Genomic DNA, 13996 nt, shown 5'->3' with positions numbered 1-13996 from the left:
AAGATAGATGTTCCAAATATTTATTACAATGAAGACAATTACATCATGTTATTATAAACCAGGTACATTGTTTATAATTTATTATTAATAGGCTATCCTGCGAAGGTACCGTTTCGTTAGTATTATCGTCCAATTAGGCAATGTGTGTTAAAAATCAAGAATGAGGCCCTCAACAAAGTTCTCAATGTTCGAAACACTGTTGATTTGCTTACTAACTTATAATTTTGACATTAGCCCCAAAGAAGTAATATCAAACTCCGTATCTCTAATAACCAGAACAGCAGATAGATTATTGGGAACGGCTGTTAGCAGCTTGGGGTACAAAATGTACTTACAGCTACAGACGCCATAGCATACCAAGCTACTGCAATCTGTCAAATTTCTTCAAAAGATTTTCAACTTTATCTCTAAAGTATAAGGTTCAATGTCGATTGGGAGAATTTTACAGGTTGGTACGTTGACGGCTGTACCTGAATATTTCCAAGCAGCAGAAAAAGAGTTCTTTTTCCATGTTGAGCGCCTTTATCCATGGGATCCATTAGGACTCAAAAATAAAACTTCTTGGTTCTTTTGCGCAAAATAGCACACTGTATGCCAGGCTTATAGATTGAGCCACCAGCGTGATAGATATTTAGATTTTTAACAACATCGCCAGTCTGAAACGTTACGTACTTTTTAAAAACATTCAATATGTATTACTCCATAAAATCGTAACAAAAATAGACTTCTATTAAAATATCATACGTTTCTAAAAATATTTTTTTCCATTTTATAAATCAAATAAATCATCTACATTTATTTATTATAAGGCCCCTATGTATGTACCAAAATTACGTATATCGTTAAAATCTATTGATCATTTTTTAAACATAAATTTTAATTTTTTGCTACGAGTAAGAGAATACTACCTGAGACTTTGTTTTGTGCAATTTTCACGCAGAAAAGATTACATTTTTAAAGAGACATTCAAAAATTCTGGTTCAACTAAAGAACAACTGTGATAAATTATTTCAAAATGCAATTTTAATAAAGGCATCGTAATTATATTCAACATGATTTTAAAACAATATTATTCTATCACTCACAGCAGCTTCGTTGCTGTAACCAAACTTACATAAAGAAATTAAAAAAATATTCGAAACTTTACAGATGTAAGCACAAAATAAAAAATATGATAATAATTATGTATTTGGTATTACACAACATAATTTCGTTTTTACAAAAATATAAATATAATGAGTTACACTCATTAAAGATAAAAACTATAAAAAAACTGGGGTACATGAAAAAGTTAACAATTATGCATTGATATTCCCCAATAAAGAAAAACGGTAAACACTTATAGTGTCGCCAAAACAGATAGATTTTATCGTCGATCGACATCTGTTAACTATAAAATGTTAAATAAATAAATACAGGTATGAACTTTAATATTAAATATTCAAGTTACATGACAACAAAAACGGCCGTACATTGGTAGTCTTTGATATGTTAACTATTTTAATAATTATTTTACAATCTAAAAAAAAACTATAAAAATATATTGCATTGTGTCGTTGTATATTTTTATGTATCAAATATAAAATATGAGGAAAATAGTATAAGCGCCGATTTCATTTAATTAGGTCCCAGCCTTATCGTGTGACGAAAATGGAGTCAGTTATTTTCTTTGTTGTAAACCACTTAATTAACGATGAATCATTTTCTCTCGCATATTATCTTGTTGGGCAGTAATTAGATGAAATCCGGCGTTATTTGTACACTATGTGTAACGTTTTGTACTCAATGTTTTGCACCAATTGCTGTAAATCTATTGTAAATCATCAGATAGGTAAATATCACTCAGTATAACTGCCTATTTGAGAATATCATGTACTGCTATTGTATATGACTAGTGGCTTAAGGGCATAGACTGGTCAAAAATCGGTAGTTTGTTTCACCTATACTTAGACCTATCAATTAAAATATCGTCGTAAAAAACTATTAACTATTATGCTGTATATTACTTCAAAAAACAAGGAACATATAAGGTTTGAATTGATAATGTAGGTTCTATTGAGGGGAACTTGGCTCTAAGCTAAACAGACATTTCAAACTAACTAACCGATCGTTTCTCAGTCCATAACCTTGGGAAGGATTTAGCAAAAATATTTCCAACAAATACATACAACAGTCGAAAAAACTTAAACATTAACAGTTTCATATAAATTGTATTTATAAAAAACATTTTTGCGGAAATCTTTTCTGATATCTGCATAAAGGAAATATGTATAATCATCGATATACAAAATATATGAAAATTTTCTTATTTTTACTTAAACCAAATGTGCGCGATAGGAAAGGTCCTAACATTATTATAGATAAACTTTTTTTTATTTTTATTTTTTTCTTGCATTAGCTTTAAACTCCAGATCTTTCGATTTTAAACTTTGTATTAACGCGATCCGAAATATATTCAACATTGAACTCAAAGGCCACTCTTATAGAGCACAATAAAATAAAAAGCGAAATTAATAATAATCATACATATTTAACTTGTATATCAATAAAGATTTCGATATGCAGCACACACTTATACATTATATTAAGACAACAGGTGTTAACTGATTCAACCAGCCCTATGGTCGTGTATTTCTCAAATAGAAAAAAAACTAACTTTCTCACTAACCTAACATAGTACAATTAAATTTCTAGAAAAGAATAAGTTGCATTTGAGGTAGATTAAATTTTTTACAGTCCTATTAACCTAATAGATTAGAATTATTCACATAATATTCTAGTTATCAAGCGTGTACATGATCTCACCATAATAATATGCTCTCCTTGCATTACTAGACGCCGACATTGACCATTATTATTTAAACCTTTATATTACCGAAAAATATTAAACTTATATAACATGTTATGCGACAGGAATGAGACTATCAAAATGTTTCAGCGCGCTTCCGAGTTCGGAACCATTCATGTAACGGCATTATCAGAACAAAAGTGGAACTACGAGTACGATTATTCTGCTTAGAAACAAAAGACTAATCGTAATTTCACAACTACCCGTCTGACAAGTTTATTGTTTTAGCATGAAAGCAGTTTTAAATTCGGGTAGTTATTAACTTTGAGTGTGTTCTTTCCTTTGCTGTTTCTAATTCCTGATCTAAAATGACTAAAAATTACATAAAAATTGAATAGCTATTTCGTTTTATGTGAATACTCGAGGTTAATGTTTAAAAAAATGTAATGATGTCCCAATATCGAGAGCGCTCTAAAATTAATTGATGTGAACGGAGCGCGTGCACAACTCGCGATAAGACGAACGACATACCACGTTAAAATCTAATTAAGTTACTCGAATTCAATCTCTTATTAAGAGAGTCATTATACAAATGTAAGATTATATTATTTTCTTTGTCCCTGTATAATTTTGGGTGATAAGTGATTTGGGAATGCTGAGTCGACAAGACCCGAAAACAGTAATGGTTTGCAAAAAGGGAACAGCAGGCTTTTAGCCAAGGATATAGACAGAGAAGAAAGATGTCTTGCAAGGTGTGCACGCCACGGTAAAATCTTGAATGAAAGAAATGTATTGCATCTAATTCAAGATATAATATCCTTCCATGTCGAACGAAACAAGTTGTTTAAATTCTAACAACATTAACAATCTGACACTTACACATCACTAAACGAATTACATAAAATTTGGCTCATTATTCTACAACGTATGCCAAGAAAAATGTTCCAGTGAAGTTACAAATTCCCAAAATTATTTCTGTGTGAATTTAAGAAAGTTTTACGGTCAGAATTATGAATTTTGGCATAGGTATCGTCGTAAAGGCAGATCGAGCGGAAGATCTAATGTATGACTCTAAGTTCCTACACACGCGAGCCCAACGAGCAAATGAAACCTGGATTTGATTCACGATCTCAGTAACGCCGACTTCACTTATCCACAATCCTATCACTTTTGGCACATTTTTGCTATAAGAAAATGATAACGCTGTAATGTTATTACTACGAACACGAAGTCGTCCACTTTGCTCATCAGACACACACCCAATTAGTATCGTTTATATATTATTATTCTATAGGAAGCACGAGTGCCTCTGAGGTATATTGATCATTTTTATTGCATTTTGTTTCTAGCTCAAGTCTGCTGAGTCTAAAGGACTTCGATGTCATTCTGTACAGTAGAATGAAATGGAACCCTAATACCATACAACATAAAGCCTTCAATTGTATAACTCTGTTATGAACACTTAGCACTTACACTTAAGGATGATATATCAATCTAGTTACAGACAGATCTGATGTTAATCTACTCCGGCAGAATATTACATTCACTTTATTGATTCGAAAGGAATATGCTCTCTGTTGTATTACAATATCGCGTCGGAAGCAGCAAGCCTCTCTAAAACATATTATAATAGCTCACTGCTTCCAAGAGCCATACACCCCGGTCGTATTCTGCTAACTAACTCGCGTCGGGCCGAGCGCGGTCCGCCTCAACTAAGCACTAACTGTACCCATCTAACAGCTCACAGAGTTGGTCCCAATTATACTCCATAAACGTCATGTACGCTATAAATAAACAATATTATAATTCCGAAAGTACATACACGACTAGATCACATATTCATGTAGAATTCGGAAGTAATTTTGGTATACCCGAGACGTACAAATATACAATTTGGCAAAATAAGCCAGGGGCGCGCACCCTCTGGCCTCCGTACCTATATGATTACAAGATGAAAATCAAGTCCAACAATATTACAACTTGCAATACTAACTGCACTCAAGACTATTTACAGCTTAGATCAACCTTACCTAGTGAGGTAGTTCGGTATTCACATAAGCTAAATGTAGGAATCTCACCCTTCGCAACCTTCTGATGCCATCCGCAGTCGAATGCACAACTGCATACTCCTTCAAGGTGTTCTCGAGCAGCACATCAAATGCAAATGGCATGGGAGGTCAGGTGATGCGAGGTTAGTGCGGCGGGGGCGGCGGCGGCGGAGGCTTAGGGCTCTGCGCCGTCTGGAAGGCCTGCGTGAACGCTGGCAGCCGCTGCTGAACTCGGCCTTCCTCGCCTGTGAATGTTGGCTCACTATCCTCTAAAAGCCCTAGCATCTGGCTCGACAAACCGGAAGGGCCCTCGCCCGGATCCATCAACAGGGATTCCACATTCCCTGGATGGAGCAAGTGAGCTTCCATTGCGTCTGGAAGCTCTGTTGTTGACAGAAAAGGCAAGTCGGATGGCGTCTGCGTGTACGGTGGAGCCACCATAAACATCATAGGGTACTCAACTGGCAATAGCGTGCAACCCGGTGACACTGGCTCTTCCAACTTTATTTCCATGGATTCCTCCAGCTTAATATCTATAGGCTCTACTTTTATATCAAGTTCTGGTGGCATTTCCACAATAATATCTGTAGACGGTACCCTGGTCGGACCTGCCTCTGATGTACTTTCTTTGGGCGAGTCTGGTTTCCACATAGAAAAATCTGTTCCTTCTAAGGGATACTCAGTATATGTTTCTTCAAATGCAGAGGCCTCTGGTGGCGGCTCACTGGATGTACCTACAGCGGCAGATTTCCACGACTCTTCAGGATGTGCATTTTTGACATGCCGCACCAGATGGTCTTTCCGTCCAAACTTTTGTGGACAAAAAGGACATAGAAAATCACGTCTACCTGTATGTACGACAAGATGTCGGCGAACATCTTTAGCTGTAAAGAACTTTCGATCACAATAGCTGCAAGTAAACTTTTTATCAGAATCATTTTTAACAGTGCGACTACCAGTGTGAACTTTAAGGTGATATATTATATCTTGCCGGGTGGTAAAATTCTTATCACATATCTTACATTGCAGGTTGCCCTCCTCGGCCGAGTGCAGGGCAGCGTGCTTTCGATAACTCAAAAGGGATGTGTAGGATTTTCTGCAATCTGGCCTTTCACATGTATAAAGCTTTTTAACTGGATTATGCACTCTTACATGATTGGTGAGATGATCCTTACGATTGAAAGTCTTACCACAAACATTGCAGGCGAAGGCTCGGGCCTCACTGTGTATCAGATTGTGGCGCACAAGCTTGAACTTGGAGTTGAAGCGCTTGTCGCACAGGTCACAGGAGAAGGGCAGCTCGCCAGTGTGCGACAGCACATGCTGCGTGAGCTTGCCCGGGCTGGAGAACCGCTTGTCGCAGGTGCCGCAGACATGGCGCTTGGCGTGCTCCTTGCGCGCGCGCGGCTCCCGGGGCTCGGGCGGCGCGGGCCCGGGCGCGCTGCCCTCGCCCTCGCGCGGCCGCCGCGGCAGCGTGGGGATGCGCCGCGCCACTTTGACCGTGCGGAACAACTGCTTGATGCCGCTGGGGCCGGACGCGCCGAGCGTCACGTACTGCAGCTTCGTGGGCAGCTGCGATGCGGGCGGTGCTATGAACGTCTTCTGCGGGGCGGTCGGGCGTTCCCCGCTCGGCTCCTCTTTGAACTCGGAGCCGCCCTCCTCGCCTTCCTTAGGGTTCGGTGGCGGGCTGGCCATCTCGCGCTCATTTTTGACGCTCTTGCCCTATATCGCCGTTCGTTTATCTCGCGTCGTGCTCGTATCGGCTCCGCGGTGGCGCTGGCTCGTCGCGATGGCAGAAAACATTTCTGTCACATTGACGGTCTGGAAGCCCTTTTTCGTATTCGTGTCACATGGTTCTCGCGGAATTTCTCATGTCCGCACTCGATTTAATCACAGCGATGGGTTCCACCCTCGTCCCTAAGACACTATTCGATTGAAAAATCTGAATATAGAAAGAAAACGGATGGAAAAGTTACTTTTTTCAAAGAAATACGTAGCGCTTGACATCGAAATCACGAAATGTCAAAATAATGAAATGAAGCCAAAAGCCATGTCAAAAAAAGTCCGCCGAATCGTCAGCTGTGGTCCATTGACCTACATCGAGTGCTTTCAGAACCACAATGTATTCTATATTTTCAGCCTAAGAAAATTGATATTAATAAAATTATATCAATGGAAACTTGTTACTAACAAGTTCTTTATTTATTTATCGACTTTCAAGTGGTTTAAGACTATATTTAATTTATTGTTTGTGTTTTAGTTCCAATTTCTATACAAATTGTATGCTTGAAATCTTAATTGTTCTGTATTACTGGAACGCAACAGTTGTTCATTCAAAGAAGAGCGTTTTCGCTATTATTTATTGCCGCTGAGATATTGGGAAATCGACGAAAATAAATTTTATAGCTAAAAAAAATTGAAAGATTCTTAAAGTAATGGAACTGTTTTTGTTATTTCTTCGTTGAAGTTTTTCTGTTCAGTTTGGGTTTATACAAAACGTTCATCGTTTTCAACCTACTACTTGTTTTAACCGAAGCCTCAGCTTCTACTCTCTCCTCTTCTCTATTAATTCTGGCTTCAGATAAGGGCAAACGTTCTAAGGGATATGTACTATCTGTACGGTGCAGCTAAAAAGATCATTATGGTCTAACTCCACCAATTCATCCTTACGATTGAGGGAGCGAGTGACGAAGAAGAAGAAATTAGACAACGCATTAATTCCCCTTATATGATAACTTTTCACCTCTGAAGTATGCAAGGTAAGCGCGAAGCGTTTAAACTCTTCGCATTCATTAAAACATCTTGATTATTGCTAAGTCACTAGTGGCCGTGGATCTATTTTTCGCTAGTAGAGGCGCAAAGTTATATGTACGATGAGAACTGTACATAAATATGTATACATTTTTTTAAATAATATCGATGTTTTTAGGTGTCCCGCTACTGGGTAAAGCTAAAAATAATAAAACTTGAAAAGCCTTGTATCTATTCGAATCATCCATTCAATCTTGGTATATAGTCTGTGGTTTCAATCAAACCAAATCATTCAATTTTTCACTTCATTTTCATTCAATGTCAATCGCTTCTGATAACCTAACATTTTTCAGTTTTAAAATTATTAAAATTGTAAATTGAAAGCCAAAACATCTGTTATTTACTAAGTTAGTTAACTGTTGAAGCAGATAAAAGAACCAGGTAACGTACAATATAGTAATAGTCATTGTATTACAGCCTCCAAGTGCAGTGGCATCTCAAATCTTGTCCTTTGCACTATAAAATTTAGCTCTTTTTCTGAAATTTATATCGTTTAAGTTCCTAGTCATTGTTCCTAACGCTAGAAAGTCAGTAAAATTATGTTTTTAACTGCACGATCTATGCCTTAGGAGGTCATAATCTAATTTTAGAAAAGTATGCACTACAAGAATATGTGTATTGTCATAGCAAGAATGCATACCTTGCATTATTTATTTCCTTTATTATTTTTACATTCTCATAGTTCAGTGAGTTATTTGAATCGGTATTCGAATTAGAAAACATTAGTAAATTGGTATTTGAGTAAACCAAGCTACTATAAACTTTGATTCCAATTCTATAGCAGGATTTGTTAGCAAGATAAAACATATCTTATGAGTAATTAAATCGATAATTGACATGGTACAAAGTTCTTAATACATTGCATGAAAAGATTATGTGCATCAAAGAAAGAAAAACAAAAAAAAATCCTTTGATTATTTTTTATATCCAAGATTTAAAGAATGGTGAATCATGTTAAATTATAATGGTTGGAACAATGATTAGAAACTATAAATTGATGACCTAAAGCAATTTTTAGGACTTTTAGTTATAACATAAAATAATTAGTACTATGCCCGCTACTTTGTCTGCATTTATTTCTATTCAACAATAAAGTTTTGCACCAACTATCACTTGAATTTCAAAACAAAAAAATAATTCTGTGAGTGCCTATTTATAAAAAAACCTTAGCACTTATATTTTCTGAAATTTTGTGATAAGTGAGCGAGTCAGTGACCAATACTTATAGGTATATTGTGTAGATATTTGTTTTCTATGCCAGCTACTGTTTACATTATCATCAGCATTATCTGGGTTGTAAATTGATGAAAAGAACATAAGGGAGTATAAAGCAGAGTTTATAAGTTAAGTGCATAACATATTTTATAGGGGGAGTACATAAGTGTATATATGGGAGTACGTTGGGGTAATACACAAGGGAGTTTATAGGGGGAGAACATAAGGGTGTATATGGGGCAGTACATAAGACAGTATGTTGGGGTAGTTTTACAACACAATTGTTTTTTATAGGGGGTAAACATAAGAGACTAGGAGTAGTAAATAAGGCAGTTAAATGTTAATAAGAGATTTTATTGTGAGACTACAAAAGTATGACATGACAAGTAAGTTACATTAGTGGACATAATGCAATCAGACATTCATAAAAATCGAACAAGTATAGTCTATTGAAGATCTGACAGGCATTGTCTATGCTTGCAGGTGACAATGTCTGAGCAGCAGGTAGCCTCAGCCCCAGCGTCGGCAGCCGCGTCCGCGACCAGCGTCGCCGAGGAGCAGCGCTCTGGCAGCGGAGGCACTGGTGGTAAGTGTTTAGCTCTGGTCTAGTTGATACATAACATTCTGCCAGCGGTTCCACCCTCATCCCATGGGAACTTCTGCACAAACCCGGATAAAAGGCCTCTAGCCTTACTGGATAAATGTGCTATCTAACACTGAAATAAATGTTCAAATCAGACCAGTAGTTTGTTCCTGAGATTAGTGTGTGCAAACAAACTCTTTAGATTTATTATATTAGTATAGATTATTTCGCATGTTAAGATGAAAGGGATTTTAGGGTTCCAAAGCTTTTTCCAAAGTTTTTTTCTATGATCTGCTCTTTCTCTTGTAAAGATAATGACGAAGAACTGGTCTGCAACCTAAGATGTGGAATTTTAGTGGTACTTTAATAATCATGTGGCACTGTCTCATTTATGTTATGCATTTACTACTAACTACATTTTACACATCTGTGTATAATGACTGGAGATAGTTTCAAGAATATTTTATAAAACATCAAATATTATACTCCAGCAGGAAGCGGTGGCAGTGCCGTAGGCTCAGCAGTCTCCGAGGAAAAGCTATATGGTGGCTGCGAAGGTCCCAATGCTATGTATGTGAAGCTGATCTCCTCCGATGGGCACGAGTTCATTGTGAAGAGGGAACATGCTCTCACTTCGGGCACTATTAAAGCCATGCTGAGTGGGCCCGGACAGTTTGCTGAGAATGAAGCCAATGAGGTCAACTTCAGGGAGATTCCGTGAGTAGATTTTGTGTTATAAGGCATAATAAAACACTAAGTATATAAAAAAAAACTTTATTCAGGTGTTAAAATTGATTCAGTGACACGAAACTTACAGTAGATACTCTTCAAAACAACTTCATAAGATCTAGAATGCAATTAATAAATTAAGTGAATAAATATGGATAGCTTTTTTGAAATTCCTTTTACACCAGTGGTTTTTCCTTAGATTTCCAGTTGAGTGATAATTTTATGCTTGTTTTCAGGTCCCACGTACTCCAAAAAGTATGCATGTACTTTACATACAAAGTGCGCTACACGAACTCTTCGACTGAAATCCCGGAGTTCCCCATCGCCCCTGAAATCGCGCTTGAGTTGCTAATGGCCGCCAACTTCCTCGACTGTTAAGAGTACCACACCGTACGGATAGATGGCGCTAGGTGAACCAGTTACGAAAGAGGATGGTGTAAAGAGTTTGTAACTTTGATAAGGATTGGTCTCGAAGTATGAATGATATATGATATATTGGTGTATCATAGTTAACTTGAATTATACAATGTTTTTTCACAGTTTTATTCAGCCTAATCTTTGTCTCACTAGCGCCTTTGTGATTGATACAATACATGGTCACAGTAATTTTCACACATTTTCAATTCAGTGTGATATTGTAAAAGTTAATGCTGCAATTTGTCTAAAGTGAATTTATTTATTTTTTTGTGAGAAACATAATTCAGAGAAGTTCTTCAAGACGGTGGAAAGACTAATTTGGGTGATTATAAAAAAAATAATATCAATTAAGGATGAGGTGGAAAGAGGTTCCATAAGAACCTATGGTGAAACTTATGTCACAGTAGTAGGTACTATCAGTGACAAAAGTTAGTAAACACCATAACATGAACAAGTAATATTATTTCTGATTTAATTTAAAAGTCTGTTTTAACTAACTCCTGTTCCTGATAATACCTAAATAGTTCATTACTAAAGATACTTATGCCCGTTTTCACCAACAATCTCTTAACGTTTCCCTATATAAGTGTCACTTAGAATAAGGGCTAATAAATGTTATAAGAGACACTTAAACGTTGGTGAAAACGAAATTCGTAGTAAGTGTTCCCTAAATGCTCTTAGGTGATCCCTAATTTTAGGTATATTTTGTTGGTGAAAATGGGCATTAGAATATCTAGTTTTGGTATTTTTTGGCATAATTGATGATCTGGTTTAATTTGGTTTATAAATAAAAATGCAATATTAACAAAAGATTTCCTAAAATATCATTTTTTATTATTAAAAAATCTGGGAATAGTATAGGTGTGATAGAAACTGTCTGTAATTTTTTTCTGAAATACAGTAACCAGGGCTTGCATGCAAACATACTTGATTATAATCTTTATTGCAATTAGTTGAAAGTCTGACGTATATTTTTTTGAAATGTCACATGCTTAAACAATTGTAGTTATTTTCATATTCACATTTTAGTTTTCATTGTCTCTCTTGACATTATTGGTTTATCGGGTAGTTTTGAATTACGATTGTAATTTCAAGAACTGAAAAAGTGATAATTCGTAAAGAGAGAATGTTAATTTCGGTTACACTCGTAATTCAAAACAGTATTTTGGGGAACCGCATTTCATGTAAGCAGTTTTGTGAAAGTTTTTTGTCGCCAAATTGTATGGCGGCTCGTAGCTAACTTCAGAGAAGAGTTACGCGTCACACCCCTTGTGAAACCTAAAAATGGTTTCTGCACATCAACTCGCGCGATGTTCCGAGCTATCATTATGTTGCAAGAGTTGTACTACATAGTGTAATTTTTCATTGTAATAATATAATAAGCCGTTTTTTAATAAAAGAGCTTGGTAGAAAGTAATAGTAAGAACTTAAGAATGGGTCTCATGATTTTGTGTCTTCTCTCCAAGCTTGTGAATAAATGTTGCCACACAAAAATATTTTCCATAGACACTGTAGTTTTACTATTGCTTACTAATCGTTTAGGTCAAATTAGTAAATTTTATAAATATGTTTTTGTATGTAAATGTTCCTTTCTTGCGTGTATAAACTGAGATGCTAAGATTTCATTATTTATTTTGTCAGTGTCACTTAACGTTAACCAAATCGCAATGTTTTGCTTTTTATTTTGTTAATAAACCGTAAATTCTTATGTTGTTGTTTTATTTCGTTTGCTTACTCTATGTAGTAAAAGTTATATACGGCCTAACAGCCAGTTATTCATCAGAAGTAAAAGCCAAAGTAATGACACAAAGTAAAAGTAACGGTCAAATTCGTTTTTTCAAGGCTAAAGTAACAGCAAAACTAATAGATAAAACGAATTTGACCGTTACTTTTACTTTATGACATTACTTTGGCTTTTACTTTTGATGAAGAAACTGGCTGTAAATAATGAAAAAAATATCTACGGAAGTACATAAGGGTAGTCCATAAGTTATCCTTTTATACTTCCTTATGTTCTCCCCTTATGTACTTCTTCATATTCTTTATTATGTACTCCGCTTATATAAGGTGTAAAAAAAGTAATGTTCAAATTATTATTTACGTATTTGTAATCAAAAAACAAATATAGTAAAAAAAAAATTGAGAATCGGAGCACTTTTATTTTTTTACAGAAAAAAATAATGTAGGGTAATTTTTGTCCGCAGTCGTCCGTTATCGGTCGCGCTAGAAGGGTGTGTTGTGCCGTTACTCTCGCGCTCACGCAATTCCGTGTAAAATATCTAAAATGCCGTTTACGTACTCAAATCGCGAGTATTTAGACATGATAGTGTGCTATGTTGTGACACAGTGGTAACAATATTCGAAATGTGGACGAATTAAAAACCCACATAGTGAGTGCATTTAACGTGGTTAAAAGTGACAGAGACACATTAATCGCGGTAAAAAACAATGTGATACGTCGTGCCCACTTGTGCATTGGTCAAAATGGTGGACACTTCCAGCATCTTTTGTAAATAAGGTAAGAATTTATACCTACTTCTATGAAATGGTTTAAAAATAATTGTAAATTGAATAATTCACTTTTGACCGTACCGTAAACTTAATTTAAACAATTAATAATTATTTATCAATACGAGTATTAAAATAAACAATTGCAATTAAATCCAATAAACAGTCAGGCAGAAAAATTGAATCAGCTGTTAACAAAACGGCGGTATCGCAGGGGTGAATGTACAATGCGCGCGGCCGCGCCACTGCTCTCGTTCATGCCTACAAAGCGGGCGGCGCGGGCGCGAGCGGCGCCCGACACAATGTACAGCGCGCATATTCAATATTTTTCGCGTAGTTTAAAGTATTGGATATCTTAGAAACGGATTGTTATTTAGAAACACTGAATATACAGTCATTTTTTATTTGTTACTCCGAATATTTCCTGTAATTTCAAAAGGTTAATTTTTTTACACCTTATATACTCTCTCATGTACTCATTTATGTACTTCCTTATGGACTCCCTCATATTCTCGCTTATGTAAGTACCTACTCCCTCATGTTCAATTTATCAAACTCTATAAAACTCATTGATCAAATAGAAAATAATTTGTTAATTGCAAAGAATGGTTTATTTACATAGATATTTACAATACAAAAAAAACTATCCTAGTAAAACAATTAAAATATATATACACTATATCTAAAAGGCGTCAAAAATATTCATTCATACCCATCGCTGTCAACTGGGAGCGTACCCAAGAGGCTGGCATCATTACCTCGTTGGATGGCCATGCTGATCGTGGCCTAGTGGGTAAAGGACCAACCTCAAGTACGAGGGCGCGGGTTCGATCCCAGGTCAGGCAAGTACCAATGCAACTTTTCTAAGTTTGTATGTACTTTCTAAGTATATCTTAG

At 36.1% G+C, this 13996-nt stretch overlaps 2 protein-coding genes across 2 annotated transcripts; one reads left to right on the top strand and one right to left on the bottom strand.

Moving 5' to 3' along the window:
• Positions 1–6: 6 nt before the first annotated feature.
• On the bottom strand, positions 7–6914 carry LOC110379547 (zinc finger protein PLAG1). The gene has a single exon (XM_021339257.3). The coding sequence runs from the start codon at positions 6529–6531 to the stop codon at positions 4981–4983; it is 1551 nt and encodes a 516-aa protein (XP_021194932.2). The 5' UTR covers positions 6532–6914; the 3' UTR covers positions 7–4980.
• A 955-nt stretch (positions 6915–7869) lies between these two features.
• Eloc (Elongin C) lies at positions 7870–12299 on the top strand. The gene is made up of 4 exons (XM_049845723.2): positions 7870–8028; positions 9346–9448; positions 9937–10162; positions 10411–12299. Exons 2-4 carry the CDS (start codon positions 9352–9354, stop codon positions 10550–10552), a joined length of 465 nt encoding a protein of 154 aa, XP_049701680.1. The 5' UTR covers positions 7870–8028; positions 9346–9351; the 3' UTR covers positions 10553–12299.
• The last annotated feature ends 1697 nt before the right edge of the window (positions 12300–13996 follow it).

The sequence above is a fragment of the Helicoverpa armigera genome, chromosome 25, assembly GCF_030705265.1.
Source record: "Helicoverpa armigera isolate CAAS_96S chromosome 25, ASM3070526v1, whole genome shotgun sequence".
Taxonomy (NCBI): domain Eukaryota; kingdom Metazoa; phylum Arthropoda; class Insecta; order Lepidoptera; family Noctuidae; genus Helicoverpa; species Helicoverpa armigera.
Note: the sequence above shows the minus strand (reverse complement) of the source record. Positions and strands in the feature narration are given on the sequence as shown.